This window comes from Harmonia axyridis, chromosome 1, assembly GCF_914767665.1.
Source record: "Harmonia axyridis chromosome 1, icHarAxyr1.1, whole genome shotgun sequence".
NCBI classification, from domain to species: domain Eukaryota; kingdom Metazoa; phylum Arthropoda; class Insecta; order Coleoptera; family Coccinellidae; genus Harmonia; species Harmonia axyridis.
In genome coordinates this window covers 81,688,811-81,702,933 of record NC_059501.1, presented here as the reverse complement: position 1 = coordinate 81,702,933, position 14,123 = coordinate 81,688,811, and the positions used below count along the sequence as shown (strand labels likewise).

General features: G+C 36.7%; 1 protein-coding gene across 1 annotated transcript in view; it reads left to right on the top strand.

Annotated features, from left to right (window-relative positions):
- Positions 1–14,123, top strand: part of LOC123671426 (neural cell adhesion molecule 2) — a 412,137-nt gene that overhangs the window by 338,531 nt on the left and 59,483 nt on the right. The window contains exons 6-7 of the mRNA XM_045605279.1: positions 3,686–3,831; positions 7,513–7,657. Coding sequence (XP_045461235.1) covers positions 3,686–3,831; positions 7,513–7,657 — 291 coding nt within the window. The remainder of the gene's footprint in view (positions 1–3,685; positions 3,832–7,512; positions 7,658–14,123) is intronic.

The window sequence follows — 14,123 nt, the reverse complement described above, 5'->3', positions numbered from 1 at the left end:
GTCAGAAGAATGCTCCAGAGAAAAAGATCTAGCTCTAATCAAAAAATGATTGCCCATTTCAAAAGCAGAAAAAAAATCTTCCCACGTAGGACATGAGTCACTCTTGAAAGTGACTAGGTTGAAGAATAGAGTCGAATTTAAAAAAAACGTGTTTCTAGTGGTTGACTTTGGAACTTAAAGAGTGAAGAATTTATATACAGTTCTGTGATTTCCAAGGAGGTATAGATATTAATAAGCTTCAACTCTTCCCGACCAATGATACATACTTTGAATACTAAGAAGCCACATATCTCCCTATAATGAGATAGTATTTTCATGCGTTTACTCTCACGTTGCCGCCACTGATCCAGTGTTCTATTTTATCATCGATATTCACTATAGCGAGGATAACAAACCGAAAACCCCACCTGATTTGCTCCTTTCACAGCAACATTCATCCCAACAGCATAATAAAAATCTCCATAAAAATTTTCATATAAAATTGATGTCGTCAATCGAACCGTGAAACCTCACAAACGAGTCAACAATGGACCGTCCTAAAACTTTCGAAGAAAATACTCGTGGAATTCGGTGGGGGAATTGTTCCGCTGATAATATATAGAGTCGGGTTGTCTTGGGATGGATGAACCACGTCGTTTTATGGACGAAGGTGATTCGTTATTTTTGGAACGAGAAGAATTGTTTTTTTTTCTTATTTTCATCGGAGACTTCTACAACTATTCGACTACAAGAAGTTATAAACAGCTGAAGGATCAGCACATTCAATCAATTTTGGAATGGTTGGAGCATCAATTTTTGGTAAGCCTATACAATTTCTAAAAATTCTGAGGTGGTGCACTCCTTCAACACGTTAGTCGTGCCTCCACTGTTGCTTGTTTGGGTGAATATGATCTCCTCTTCTTTAGATTTCGAAGATTTACCTCCTGTGATGTCATCTTGGGTGTAGTATGCCTATTTTCTTCGAGCAAATCTGCTTGTGACTGGCACGATCTCCATGTGATGTTCAACCCAGGTTCCAGTCTCATCGTACATGCAGGGTGAAAATATGACACATACTCAAGGGAATATCAGAAAAAGTTCATTCACAGAATCTCCTATAATACTGAATAAAAAAGTGTATTTCAAACTTTGGTGAGTTGTTCTCTACCCAAGATTCGAGGTGCGCCACTCCCAGGGGCTTAGTATTTGTATGATTTCACATATGCCTACTTATGCGTTTCGTCCCTAGCACACACACCGGACTCATCAGTGTGACTTTGGTATATTTGTGTGTGCCGTGTCACAGACGCTTGGGGAATTTATTATTATTGGGAGCCGCCGGGACTCGAACCCGGCACCTTGTCGCATCTCGGTGAGTGAGTCTACTTTCTTAACCTCTAGGCCACCGAGTGCTGTGTTTATTGTTGCTATGTGGAGCTTTATGTGACACCGCCACATGACTCCCTCCCCAGGGACGGAAGAACGAAACTTATGCGTGTTACGAGGTCATCGGTGCAGCCGGGTGATTGCCGCCTAATCAGAGCTGCACCTCACGGCATCGTGCGGACGGTGAATGCCGCCTATTCAGGTCCGCTATACCGCGGCAGACCAAGGAGCACGTATTGCACATCATGGGAATGGGCGTCTAGAGTTTCGTTGGAAATTGCAGATATATGGGAGCTACGCATCAACCTTCTGCTTTCCAGGACACATCGTTGAGACGGTCATTCCCATCATGTCGGGGTCACCAATGTAGGATTTCACATATGCCTACTTATGCGTTTCGTCCCTGGCACACACACCGGACTCATCAGTGTGACTTTGGTATATTTGTGTGTGCCGTGTCACAGACGCTTGGGGAATTTATTATTATCGGGAGCCGCCGGGACTCGAACCCGGCACCTTGTCGCATCTCGGTGAGTGAGTCTACTTTCTTAACCTCTAGGCCCCCGAGTGCTGTGTTTATTGTTGCTATGTGGAGCTCTATGTGAAGCCGCCTCATATTTTTTCCGAAATCACTGGTGGACTCTTCAGTTGGGCTATCCAGTGATCTCTGCCCAAGACACGCCCTCTCACACTATCGTGAGAGGTGACTCTGTTGCAACGCAACGACCCTTCCAAATACGCCGGGGCTGAAGTATCCATAGCGCCATCTGTGACCAGACTGAGTCACTACAAAACTATAAAGTTTTTTCAGATGTAAAACCCATCAAAATACCTTGTATTCAATTCAACTTTTATATAAGATATCGTTTTATGACTGCCTTATCAGCTGATGGACCATAAAATACTGATCCAATCACTCTAGAAGATCCCGAAAAAGACAGCAAAATCGCTGGTCGTAATCTGCAACAAAACGGCCTGATCTGCGTTCCGTGTTTGATAATAATTAACGTCTAAAACGGAGGAGATGTATGTATTCGCCGTTCTAGAGGCATATATTTACCCATTTGATGTTTTCATTCTATTAATCAGAAGTATACGACGCTCTGAAAAATTCCAGCCCATAAATTACCTCTTAAGAGCTTCAGCAATTAGCCCTGATTTATAATTACGTTTCTGCCCAATTAAGGGGGGATTCGGCGAATGGGGGTTGGAGGGTGGTTCTGCCGGGGGTTTATTTACACCACCAGTTATCGGCGGAAAGATGGGCTTTATCGGATTTTCCTGAAAATGAGATGCTTATTCGTTTCGATTTAAGTCATTGTTAGAGCGAATTTTTTGAGTTGGTTGAAGGAAATTGATTGCTATAGAGATAAAAAAAAGGGAAGAACTGACGTGAAGTGATCAGTTTTGGAGCAATTGCGGCTTTGGAGACCATAGATCTGTATGTAGGAGTCTACATGTTCTCCTTCCTTGTTTTGAGTCATTCCCATGACTTTTAGTCGTTTGAAAATGACTTGTTGCATCACTCCCAATAATCCTGCCAATTCTTGTTGCGTTTGACACGAGTCTTGATCAAGTAATGCCTCCAATTCTGCATCTTGAAAAACCTTCTCTCTTCCACCGCCATGCTGGTCTCCGACGTCAAAATCACCATTCTTGAAGCGTTGAAACCTTTCTCGGCACGTTCTTTCACTAATAATTGCCCAACCATAGGTATTTGAGAGCATGCGATGAGCCTCAGCCGCAGATTTCTTTATATAAAAGCAGAAAATTGAAACCCCCCGCAAATGACAAGAATTTGGCTCTTGAGCTGATATGTTTAATCGAGAATAACTTTATGATGCAGACACAAATCGACTACTATTTCGATGGCGTTATGTTTACAAATACCGAAGCTACTCATTATGACATCTACGAACTATTCATTCCGACCACCTTTTACCGCTACAGCCATTTAATACATAACGGAGGAAGCAAAGTTGTACACCTTATACTATGGTTCTTTGGAAATTACACAGCAATCATCACAAGGAGCTAGCGCACTGAAACTCTTCAAATTTTTCACAAATTGAATTACACCTTTCATTTATGACTGCTGCATATAGAAAGGCTGATCAAGTTGTTCTACTGTTCATTCAACAGCAATCTGAACTCAGTTTAGAATTTACCGAAAACGTTTCTTTGTTTTTTAATTTTCAAATACGTTCATTTACTTCTCCGATCGATTCTTCATCAGTTTCTTATTCAAATATTTTGATTAATGTATTTGAGGAATATCATATCAATTAAAAAAAAATGCTGATTTCCTATTTTTTCACAGTGAAGCCACTGACAGCTGAAATAGTGAACTCCGTCAATCCTCTTGTGGCTGATAAAAGATACGAAGTGACATGCGAATCTGCTGGATCTAGACCTCCTGCCATTATCACGTGGTACAAGGGCAAAAGGCAGCTTCGAAGAACTAAAGTAAGTCTTAAAATACAGTAAGGAAATTGGAATTTTGTTCGATATCAAATTTCAAGAATGAGAAATTTTTTAGACTCCTTTCAAGATATATTATTGTAGGGTTGTTATATCGTTGTCTAGGGGTTATAATAAAAAAGGCCGCCGGTACTTAACTATTGTTTATTCACACTAAGTACAATTCAATGTCAATTGAATGTATAGCCACTGAACTTTCGTCTATCGAACTATCGAAGTTATTTTATTTCGTATAATTCTTAATCGTCTAATTGATTATTCGAGTTGATCTAACTAGCTGCGTCTAATATATTTCACGTCGAATCATATGCGTCTATCACGTCGAATTCTAACTATGTCCGTCTATTCCCTAACGTCGAATACCACCCTCGTTCCTATATATCGTACTCCAGTCCCAGTCTTCAGTCTCAAGAACCTCTTTCCCTTACGTCTCCCTATATCGATAAAAACTGCATGGTCCACCGTTTTAGGATCGATCGCGTAGTTTTCTTATAGTCAAGTCAGTAGCGTATCATTCAGTTGGGTGTTAAGAATTCGAATCCCACATTATTTTCTTTGGCAATTAATTTTTGTAATCTTTATAAGAGTTGTCTACCCTATTCTTTGCAGTTACTGTTTCTGCTTGAAAAAGTTCTTGGAATCTTGGAATATTTCAATCAAATTCTTTTGTCAAAAGACACAATGCTCTGTTAGTCGATTTGTTTCCATGAATATTGGAATTTCTGAAAGGAAAGCTTTCCGGTTTTTGAAAAAAAAATCGATATTTCAGAACATCATACAGAAAAGTAGCTCATGATTATAGAATTAAAAACAAAGCATCATCGATCATCTTCAAAGTTATCTAAATACTAAAACTGAAATTGAAATTCAATCAAGAGACAACATTATGTGAAAAAAAAAGTTACAAAAAACGTTCGTCACATTTCACATCTCTTTGCAGAAAATCGCCATTTCGAGCAAGAAATGAGTATTACGATAAGCAGTAAAACGTCCGCACATTAGGACTCACTTTATCGAATATCGATTCTACTAACACCCTCTCGCGCTGAAAATACAACCTCAATTTCCTCCAGATTTTCACTGCTGCTCCCGGGAAAACTAACGGAGAGACGTATGCACGTCTCTGACGTTGAGTCCGAAGCTGTTTTCATCATTTTTAATCCATTTTACGGCAGTCGTAAGCAATCTTGTCGCAAAACGTCCATTACTTTACATCGCTAACGGTACATTCAACAGCCAGATAGGGAATATTCGTCAAACGGCTGCTCTAAATCTGCATTTATATGCAGTGGAGTTAGTGGATCTAGAAGGTGGACGAGATAAAACAGGCGATTTCTGGAACGCCTTCGCGAATTGTAGACGTATCACTTGTTCTTATTTTCACTCACTATTATTTTATCATCGTGAAACATAGGTTATCAAGGTGAATTCTGATCATTCTCAAATTATTTTGATATTTTTTTTAGGTAATTCCTATACAGGGTTGTCTATAAGACCGTTTATGAATCTCTTCATTGTTTGAAAGAAATAATTTGTATTGCTCTTTCTCAAAAGAATATATATATATATATATATATATATATATATATATATATATATATATATATATAAGACCGTTTTGAAAAACGTCATAATTTTGTGCTGAAAATTTGCATTTTGTGGTTTCAGACAATGATTTTCTTCCTAAAATATTTTCGGATCACTACAACTTCCGGTTATATCAGAAACAAACTACTACTTCCTTATTTCAAATGGCACATCCAGTAATTTATTATCTCTTTAAGAACCTTTTTTGATGGCAATTTCAGCAATATGCCAAACCTTGGTTATGGCCGTTACTTGGTGGTAACGAGAACTCGCATTTTTTTGAATATTTCTGCAAGGAAAGTTTTTCCCGAGAAAACCTTTTTCATTTTCGATTCTGCAAATACGTACTATTATAAGAATATTTGCGGTTTGAACCAAAAAAGTACAGAGTGTTTATCAGAAGATTATAAACTTGGATAACTCAAATTCATCAAAACTTGAGATTTTCAAATTACAACCTATATTTTTCATTATTTCAGTCAATTCTACATATTAAAAGAGGTGGTTATTCAAGCAAGCTATATTTATAATGAATACTTCAAGAGTTATCGAGGAAGAACTTCATATGAGGAAAAACCGCAATTTCTAAATGTGTGACTCCTGGAAAACACAGAAAGAAACTAAAATTCGATGTTTGATAACTCAATTTGGCATTTTATGAATTGCATTTCATTCTTTATTGTTATTGTTGAGAAATCAATAAACCAATAAAATTTTCAATTACGAATAATTGATAACAATTCATGAATGTTAAATTCAGTTATCGAAACGTTATTAATTTAGTAAATGAACCTGCACTGAAAAAGGTAGTATTCAGTGTATACCAAAATCGATGCTCACTGAAAGCATCTCGAGAACTATATAGGAAAAAATCTTTGAGGACCTCCGAGATCCCTTTTCTCAAAATAATAGTTTTCAGAAAGCAGATCATAGATATCTTGATCCGTTCTCGAGTTGCAGGAAAAATGACCGTTTCAAATATGTCGCTATATTCTGGTTTCTGTTACGTTTGTTTGTAATGTTTATGGTTTATATGATACTCATAGATCATAGGTTTTGCAAATAAAGTATTATTATTATTACTATTATTTGTATCAATGATGACTGTTTTAGAGATATAATGGAGAGTTGGTGTTTTCCGAATGGAACACCCTATATCTTTCAACGCAGTTTTTCAGCCTTAGATTTGTCGGAAAACATTTCGTTATTGGTTCTCCATAATGACCGTTTCAAAGATAATGAGTATTTCGAATTTTTTTTGAAGAGACACCTTATATAAAAATATTTTTCATTTATTTCGAGATTTAATTCATTTTGTATCTATTGTATAATTGTTATCCAGCCATATAATTTCTAATTAAATGGGATTGACATATATGATTAAAATCATACAATGGACACATTATGAATCAAACCAAGAAATAAATTGAAATATTTATATATAAGGTGTCCCATCACAAAAAGTCAGTCGAAAAACTGATTTTCTTTGAAACGCATGACAATATCGAAAAAACGATGAAGGGATGCTTTGTGACAAATCAGCTGCTAAAAAATTGCGTTGAAAAAAATAAGATGTCAACTATTCCCGATATCTCTCAAACGATCATTGATTTCTATGGACTGTTATGAGTATGACATGGCCATAAAAATTACTGAAAAAAAGGTTTAGAATTTTTTAAATATCAAACAAGAATACAAACCGAGACATAGCGAAATATTCGAGACAGTTAGTTTTCAGAAACGCCCTGTAACTAGAGGAGGAGTTAAGATATCTATGATCTGCTATCTGAAATCTTATTATTTCGAAAAAAGAGATCGGAGGTTCTTGAAGATTTTTTCTCTTACTTTTATAGTTCTCGAGATGCTTTCAGTGACCATTGAATTTGGGACACCCTGTACACCCTTAAACAGAGATCAGAAGACAATCCAAGACATAAAGTACGCAGTTTCCAACTGACAATTGTTCTGGCCTGTAGAATGCCCTAGTGTAAACGGTCCCCCATATCGTTAGTAGTACAACTTTTCCGAACGACCTTGAACCATGCCCTTCTAAAAGGTTTTTCTCGTTATTATTTCCAGGAGGAAACCCAGGAGAACGTGACGATAAGCGAGCTCAGTTTCGTTCCCACTACAGACGACGATGGAAAATTCATAACCTGCAGAGCGGAAAATCCAAACGTAACGGGACTTTTTCTGGAGACGTCATGGAAAATTGATGTCGTTTGTGAGTATTCAAGCTTTAACCGCGTTTTTTCAAATGGAAAAACGTCTATAATTTCCCTGAAATCCTTGTAATTTGCGAATTTCGAGCCGATAATCGATTTGGTAAGATGCTCTGTATTCGTTGGGAAATTCAATGTTGTGTTTTCTCTGATATTTTATGAATGTTTAGATAGAATTTATTTCGATATTTAGTTAAGATTGAATTAATTTCGGTGATACATAATATACAGGTTGTTTCCAAATTAGACGTGAAGCTTGGAGAAAGTATTTGTATGACTCATTTGATGTCGTTTGAGCAATATTTAGTGATAACCAAAAAATCAACAGTTTACGAGATATTTGAGTTCTTGTAATTTTCAAAAGACTTCTCACCTTACTTCATTTTTCGTCAATTTTCCCTACGTTGATCAAATTTGATTATAATTTTGGATTATTTTCGTGTCCAGCGAGAAGTACGGATCTAACTCCGTTAGAGCAGCGAGAAGATTTAGAGTACATTTTAGGAGGAAAGTAACAAATAAAGAAATAAGAAAGAGGGCGAGTGCTTGTATAAGGAATGATGGAGGTTGTTTCAAACATAATTCATGAATACATTTTCTACTGAAAGAATTGTAATAAAAAAATATTTAATTCATTACTTTCCTTTCTTTGATTCTTTCCCCTTTCAAATCAAAATCGGCTGAAACAAACTAGCGCATTGTGACGAAAACTTTTTAAGGGAATGAATATGGAATTTGGCAAGTTTTTAAAATGATTTTGTCATATATAAATTGTGGAAGTTACAGGCAAATTTATATTAGAAATTTACTATTCTCCTCTTCATATACCAACTTTCAAATCATACTAATTCCTATTTAACATATTATATAGCACAGTTTCGCTTTTTCGATACATATAATATCCTTTTCTGCGGAAAATAATCCAAACCTCGAATCAAACTTGGACAATGTACAAAAATATGACGAAAAATGAAGGTGAGGAATTTCATAAAAAACTCAAGAACTCAAATATCTCGGAAACTGTTGATTTTCGGTTATCAATATATATGGCTCAATCGACAGCAAATGGGTGATACTAACACCTCCTTCAAAGTTTTCCGTCTAATTTGGAAACACCCTGTATAATTTTCTTGTGAGTGAATTCACCATGTAGGGTAGCTATTGATCTCGGACCGGGAAAGAAATTTTTTGGTTACTAGAGACCGTCCAACCATTCGCTGTATGGTAAAAATTAACAATGCTTTGCCTGAAGTGGCGATGGGACATATTAAGAAAGCTACACAGAAGACAATCCGGATCATTTACACGCACCAGATCTATGAGCTTCTGAGTGGTCTTACAGAGGTCTAAGAGTCGGAATAGAAAAACATAAACATTTGACCAAATTCGAAATTATATGGAATTCAGAAAAGCACTGACTTCAAATCAGAAAACTTGAATGAACTTCACATATTAAGGTTTCGAGTACGATAATCTTCCTAGTTATAAAGTCTCCTGAAATAGTACCAAGGATGAAAAACGTTCTATTACAGTCGAGAATTATTATGAACACTTATCAGACTACAGTCTCAACCAAACGTTGAGTCTGGCGGATTTCGTGAATAAATAATAATAATAATCATAATAACTGATCTTTATTGATATGTTATCAACAGGCCATCGACCAAAGTCCTTCAGCCCGTGAATAAATAATTTAACAGCAGTAAATGACGAACCAATTCGCTGTGATTACTTATATGATACGTCACCATCTATCATAGTAACCACAGCGGATGAATAGAGTTTGCGGGCAAAAAGTGTTTACGGACAAAAAGTGTTTGCGGACGAAAAGTGTTTGCGGACGAAAAGTGTTTGCGGACGAAAAATGTTTGCGGATGAAAAATGTTAGCGGACGAAAAATGTTTGCGGATAAAAAGTGTTTACGGATGAAAAATACTTGCTTTCAATAATAGATGATTTTTCATTCAGAAATTGAGACGTAAAATGTTACTTTTCTTAGAGGTAGACGAAAAAACTCATTTTCCATTCCTGTCGGCATCAATATTCGGACAGTTGCCTGCTGCAGATATTTAGAGGTATAACTCACGACTCGAAACCCCCAGGGTTCATTTTGAACACAAACGAGAAGACGAGCGAAAGCTCGTATTAACCCCAGTTCACTACACTCTTCGTTTTTTTTTCAAAGATCCGAATTTCGCCATGTTGCCGCTTTTTTCGCATCTATTCGCTTTTATAACGAAGGCCCCTTATGTTGGGATTGGTCATTTCTGGTCGGTTGTATTGAAGATGGGTCTGCCCTCAACCTGTGCGTTTTTCGCCTGAATGGATCCGTTGATTCGATGCGGGGAGGTTGGGGGGAGATAGAGGGGAAACGCGATGCTCACTTGGATTTTTTCGAGCGCCCTTCTACCGACCGGATTTTGTTTGATGGTCAGCTTCCGGTTAGGGGGAGACTTTCGCACAGTTGTATAATTCGGGCATCAGTCGAACTTATACCGAAATCTATTTCGAGTAGGTTATGGAAGTTAGTGGTATTATGTTTGTGGTTTTCTATCCCGATTCAATAGAATCATGTCATATGTTTCGGAATTTATGATTTTATGTCGATCCTCCGAACCGATCACTTTGTTCATTTACATTTTTCAGTATCATCTGGCCGTAAACACCATAATTCTTGAACACAGAAATAGTTTACAAATAAATCTAGTTCTCAATGAAAAAGAAACATATTTTCGCAAGAAATTTCATGCTCTTAATCTTAAATCTCAAATAAATCTGAAGGACAGTTAAACAACTTAGAAATTGTGAGAAGAGTAGATATTTCTTATATGTAGTCTGTGAATCAACTGAGAAAAATTTTCAACTTGTGCAATCATTATTACCATAAAATGTGAGACAGTAGATACATAGCTTCAAAAAGTAACTGCAGGGTCTGCAAGCTATGTAGAGGGTAGGTTATATTGGAAATACAATAACGATTTCAGTAGTCACCATGCAGTGGTCAGGTGAGCCCAGAGGCTCCGTTTCATCATTGGGGGTGGTATTTTTCCAATCTGTTCTGGCCATATCAAAGCAACGGTGTTACTGATCCTTAAACTATTCGGAAATAAATCGATGATCTAAGGGTTACAAAACCTGCAGAATGTCGATCAGATTATTCATAGCTTTCAATATTTCTTGGTAAATTATTACATCAATCTCACTTTCATTAGTCTGAATTGTTTTAGTTTCTGATTTATTGCTTAGGTTTTTGTCTATTACTTATGACAATCAGTTGTGAGTGAATATAGACATGACATATTTATCTGATAATCTTTGTTATTACGGTGATTTTCGCCTTCTTCTCATCAATTTACATCGTACTATTCACAGAAAGTTTTAAATTGTTCTAAAAATCATTTCAATTACTCAGAAGATGGTGCTATTATCTGGTCATTGTCATCATAATGCAAATTGTTGACAATTTCAAATCCACTTGTTTCATCTGCTAATGCATTGCTGAATGCTGATTATTTATCTTACATACAGGTTGTTCCTAAATTAGAGGTAAAAACAAAAATAACATATTCTTTTGATCATTTTAAGAAAAAAGAGTCCTATAAACATAAATGCGAATCTACAGAGTGATATTTTTTTGGAAAAATGCCTCCTTCTTTCCTCTCGAATTTTTTTTGGATGGACTACTGTTACAGATTAGGCAATTGTAAAAAAAACTTCGGTCCAGTACTACACGTTTGGTTTGCTCGTAGTGTTGTCATATCTGCTACCGATTTCAAGAAAAAAATGTCAAACAATTCTCTAGTACTCCCCAAAAAAATGAAATTTTTGTAAAGATCCAGTAAGTTATCGGTGATGAATGAATTTACAATAATTTTTGGTACTTATTTACCCAATATGTATTGAAAGTTTCGGTAAACTGGTATAATCATCTCGAAAAAGTAAGACTACATAAAACACCTTGTATTTCAAAAACAAAGCGTTTGGGAACCCATGTTGATAGGACTTCTTTTCTTGAAATTATTCTAAATTTCTCTCATTTTCCTTCAATACAGGAACATATATATGTTGAATCTTATACGATAAGAATACAATCTTTCCTAACTATAGATAACATAAGCATTGAGAAGGTGGAACAATATGTATATTTGGGGCATATGATTATAAATGGAAAAGAAAATCAAATATTGGAAATTGGGAGAAGACGCTTAGCATGGGCAAACTTCTGCAAGCTGAGTTTCATCTTTAAGGCCAAAAATATTCCTCTACACTTAAAACGCAAAACCTACGACAGCTGTATATTACCAGTGACAACATATGGTCTAGAAACTATGGCAATAACGAAAAAAGTGGCAGAACAACTGAGAGTAACTCAAAGGGCCATGGAAAGGATTATGCTATCATAGGTATAAGCTTGAACACCAAAATACGAAAAAAGACCAGGGTAATTGACATCATGAGTAGAATAGCGAAACTTAAGTGGCAGTGGGTGGCACATGTTACAAGGCAGAGTGTGGAGAGACTGTCACACAAAGTGACTTTTTGGACACCTCGAGAGACATAAAGAAGCATAAGAAGATAGAGAAAAAGATGGATAGACGACATAGTCGATACATCGACTATGCCGGCAAGCAATGGATGAGAACAGCAAAAGACAGAGAAGCATGGAAAAAACCTGGAAGAGGCCTTTGTCCGACACTGGATGAAAGAGGGCAGAAGAAGAAAAAGAATGAAATCTTTCCTAACACCTTTCTCAATTAATGGAATCCACATTTTGTTTATGCTTCGCCTTTCTGATACTAATGAAAACTTCTATCTCATTGATCAATAAGAATCTCAATGTTTTTCTTTATAAAAGATACTTCATTTCGCTTATCCCCAAACAGTAATGAGAAGATCGCAAAAAATTCAAGAAACACGCCTTAATTATCCTAACAACTCAAAAAAAGATTTCCCCCAAAATTCAAGGGATATTCGGACCCTAATATCACCCCGGCCTAACTTCCAAGAAAAGACAAACCTCCCCTTCCCTCATCCCCAACTTCAAAGTTTCCAATTCTCCTCCGAAGAAAAAAAAAGTGAGCCAAATTAAAATGTCGCATGAGAAGTGTACGCGGGTAACAGCCGTAGAAAAATCATGTCCCGACAATTACCGTCGTATGGAAGTAATTATTACGACGCCCCTCTCCACTATTAATCTCGCCTAATTAAAAAGTCCCCGGTTTCACCCCCCCGCGAATGCAACTCACCCCCCGGTTCGGCCAAGTCAGCCAATCGGGGTGCCAGACGAGTCCTGCAAGTTGAAGGAGGGCTTTGTCTTGAGAACTTGGAACTTTTTCGTGTCTCGACCCGTTCCCGGATGAGAAGCTGCTTGTGCAGCTTTTTGGGGGTGTTGTTTGACTTACTACACGTAGATGTTTAAAAATTTGATTCAAGGGACATAGATTTGTCCGGTATTTTCTTCCCAAGTTGATTCCGTTGATGAATCTTCAAACTTTATGCAGGGAGAACATGAGTACGTTAAAATATTCAAGTGACGTGTTCCTGGGATAACTTTAAGAAAAATAGGTCTATATTAACTTGTGTCCGGAAATGTTTCGTTTCGGAGATACAGGGTGTTGAAGCTTGATTGTTTTTTCAAGTTTTTTTCACATAGCACCTTCCCTTCACAAGATATTCACAATTTGGTAAAGATATTCCTATTCAAAGTTCTCATCATGTAATATACTTGTAGTGACTGTCTGCTCACAGTTGGCGCTATGGATGTTTGCGCTAAATATTTGTAATGCAAATATTTTTATGGAATAGTACCCGCTTCTTTCCTCTAGCCTTTTTTGTTTTGATGGAGCACTGGTAGTTTAGAAAAATATAAGAAGAATCTTTGGTTTAGCACTACACTTTTTGGTTTCTTGTTTTCGTTGTATCTGGTACCGATTTCCAGAAAAAAATATTTTTAAACTATTCTCTAGTAGTTTTCAGGATAATCCAACTTATTATAAACATCCAGTTAGTAAGCTGTGATGAATGAATTAATTATAATTTCACGTAGTCTGTAGCGAAGATTAATGAAGATTCGATTATTATTATTAACAAAAAAGTTTAACGGCGTGCAGACAAATTTTCAACTCTGGAAAAAGTACCTCCCCAGGCGGTGCTCTGTCAGCACTCCCACCATTACCCGAAGCTCAGCTCGTGGTAGCTTCAGGAGCTTCCTGGTATAGGTCGGTAAAAACACCACAAATTTCTTTCTCTGAGGAAGATCAGGAATGATTCTCCAGAGGGTTGTTATTCTATTGTCCCACTTCCATTGTAGGAGCGCTGCCTTATATTGATCTTTTCCAAGCCTAGAGAAGGGTTCAGTACCATCAATGAAAATTCGATAAACTGATATTATTATAACTAAAAAGTAGAATTACAAAAAATTATCCTATATCTCGAAAACAAAGCATTTGCAGGCAAATTTTTGTATAG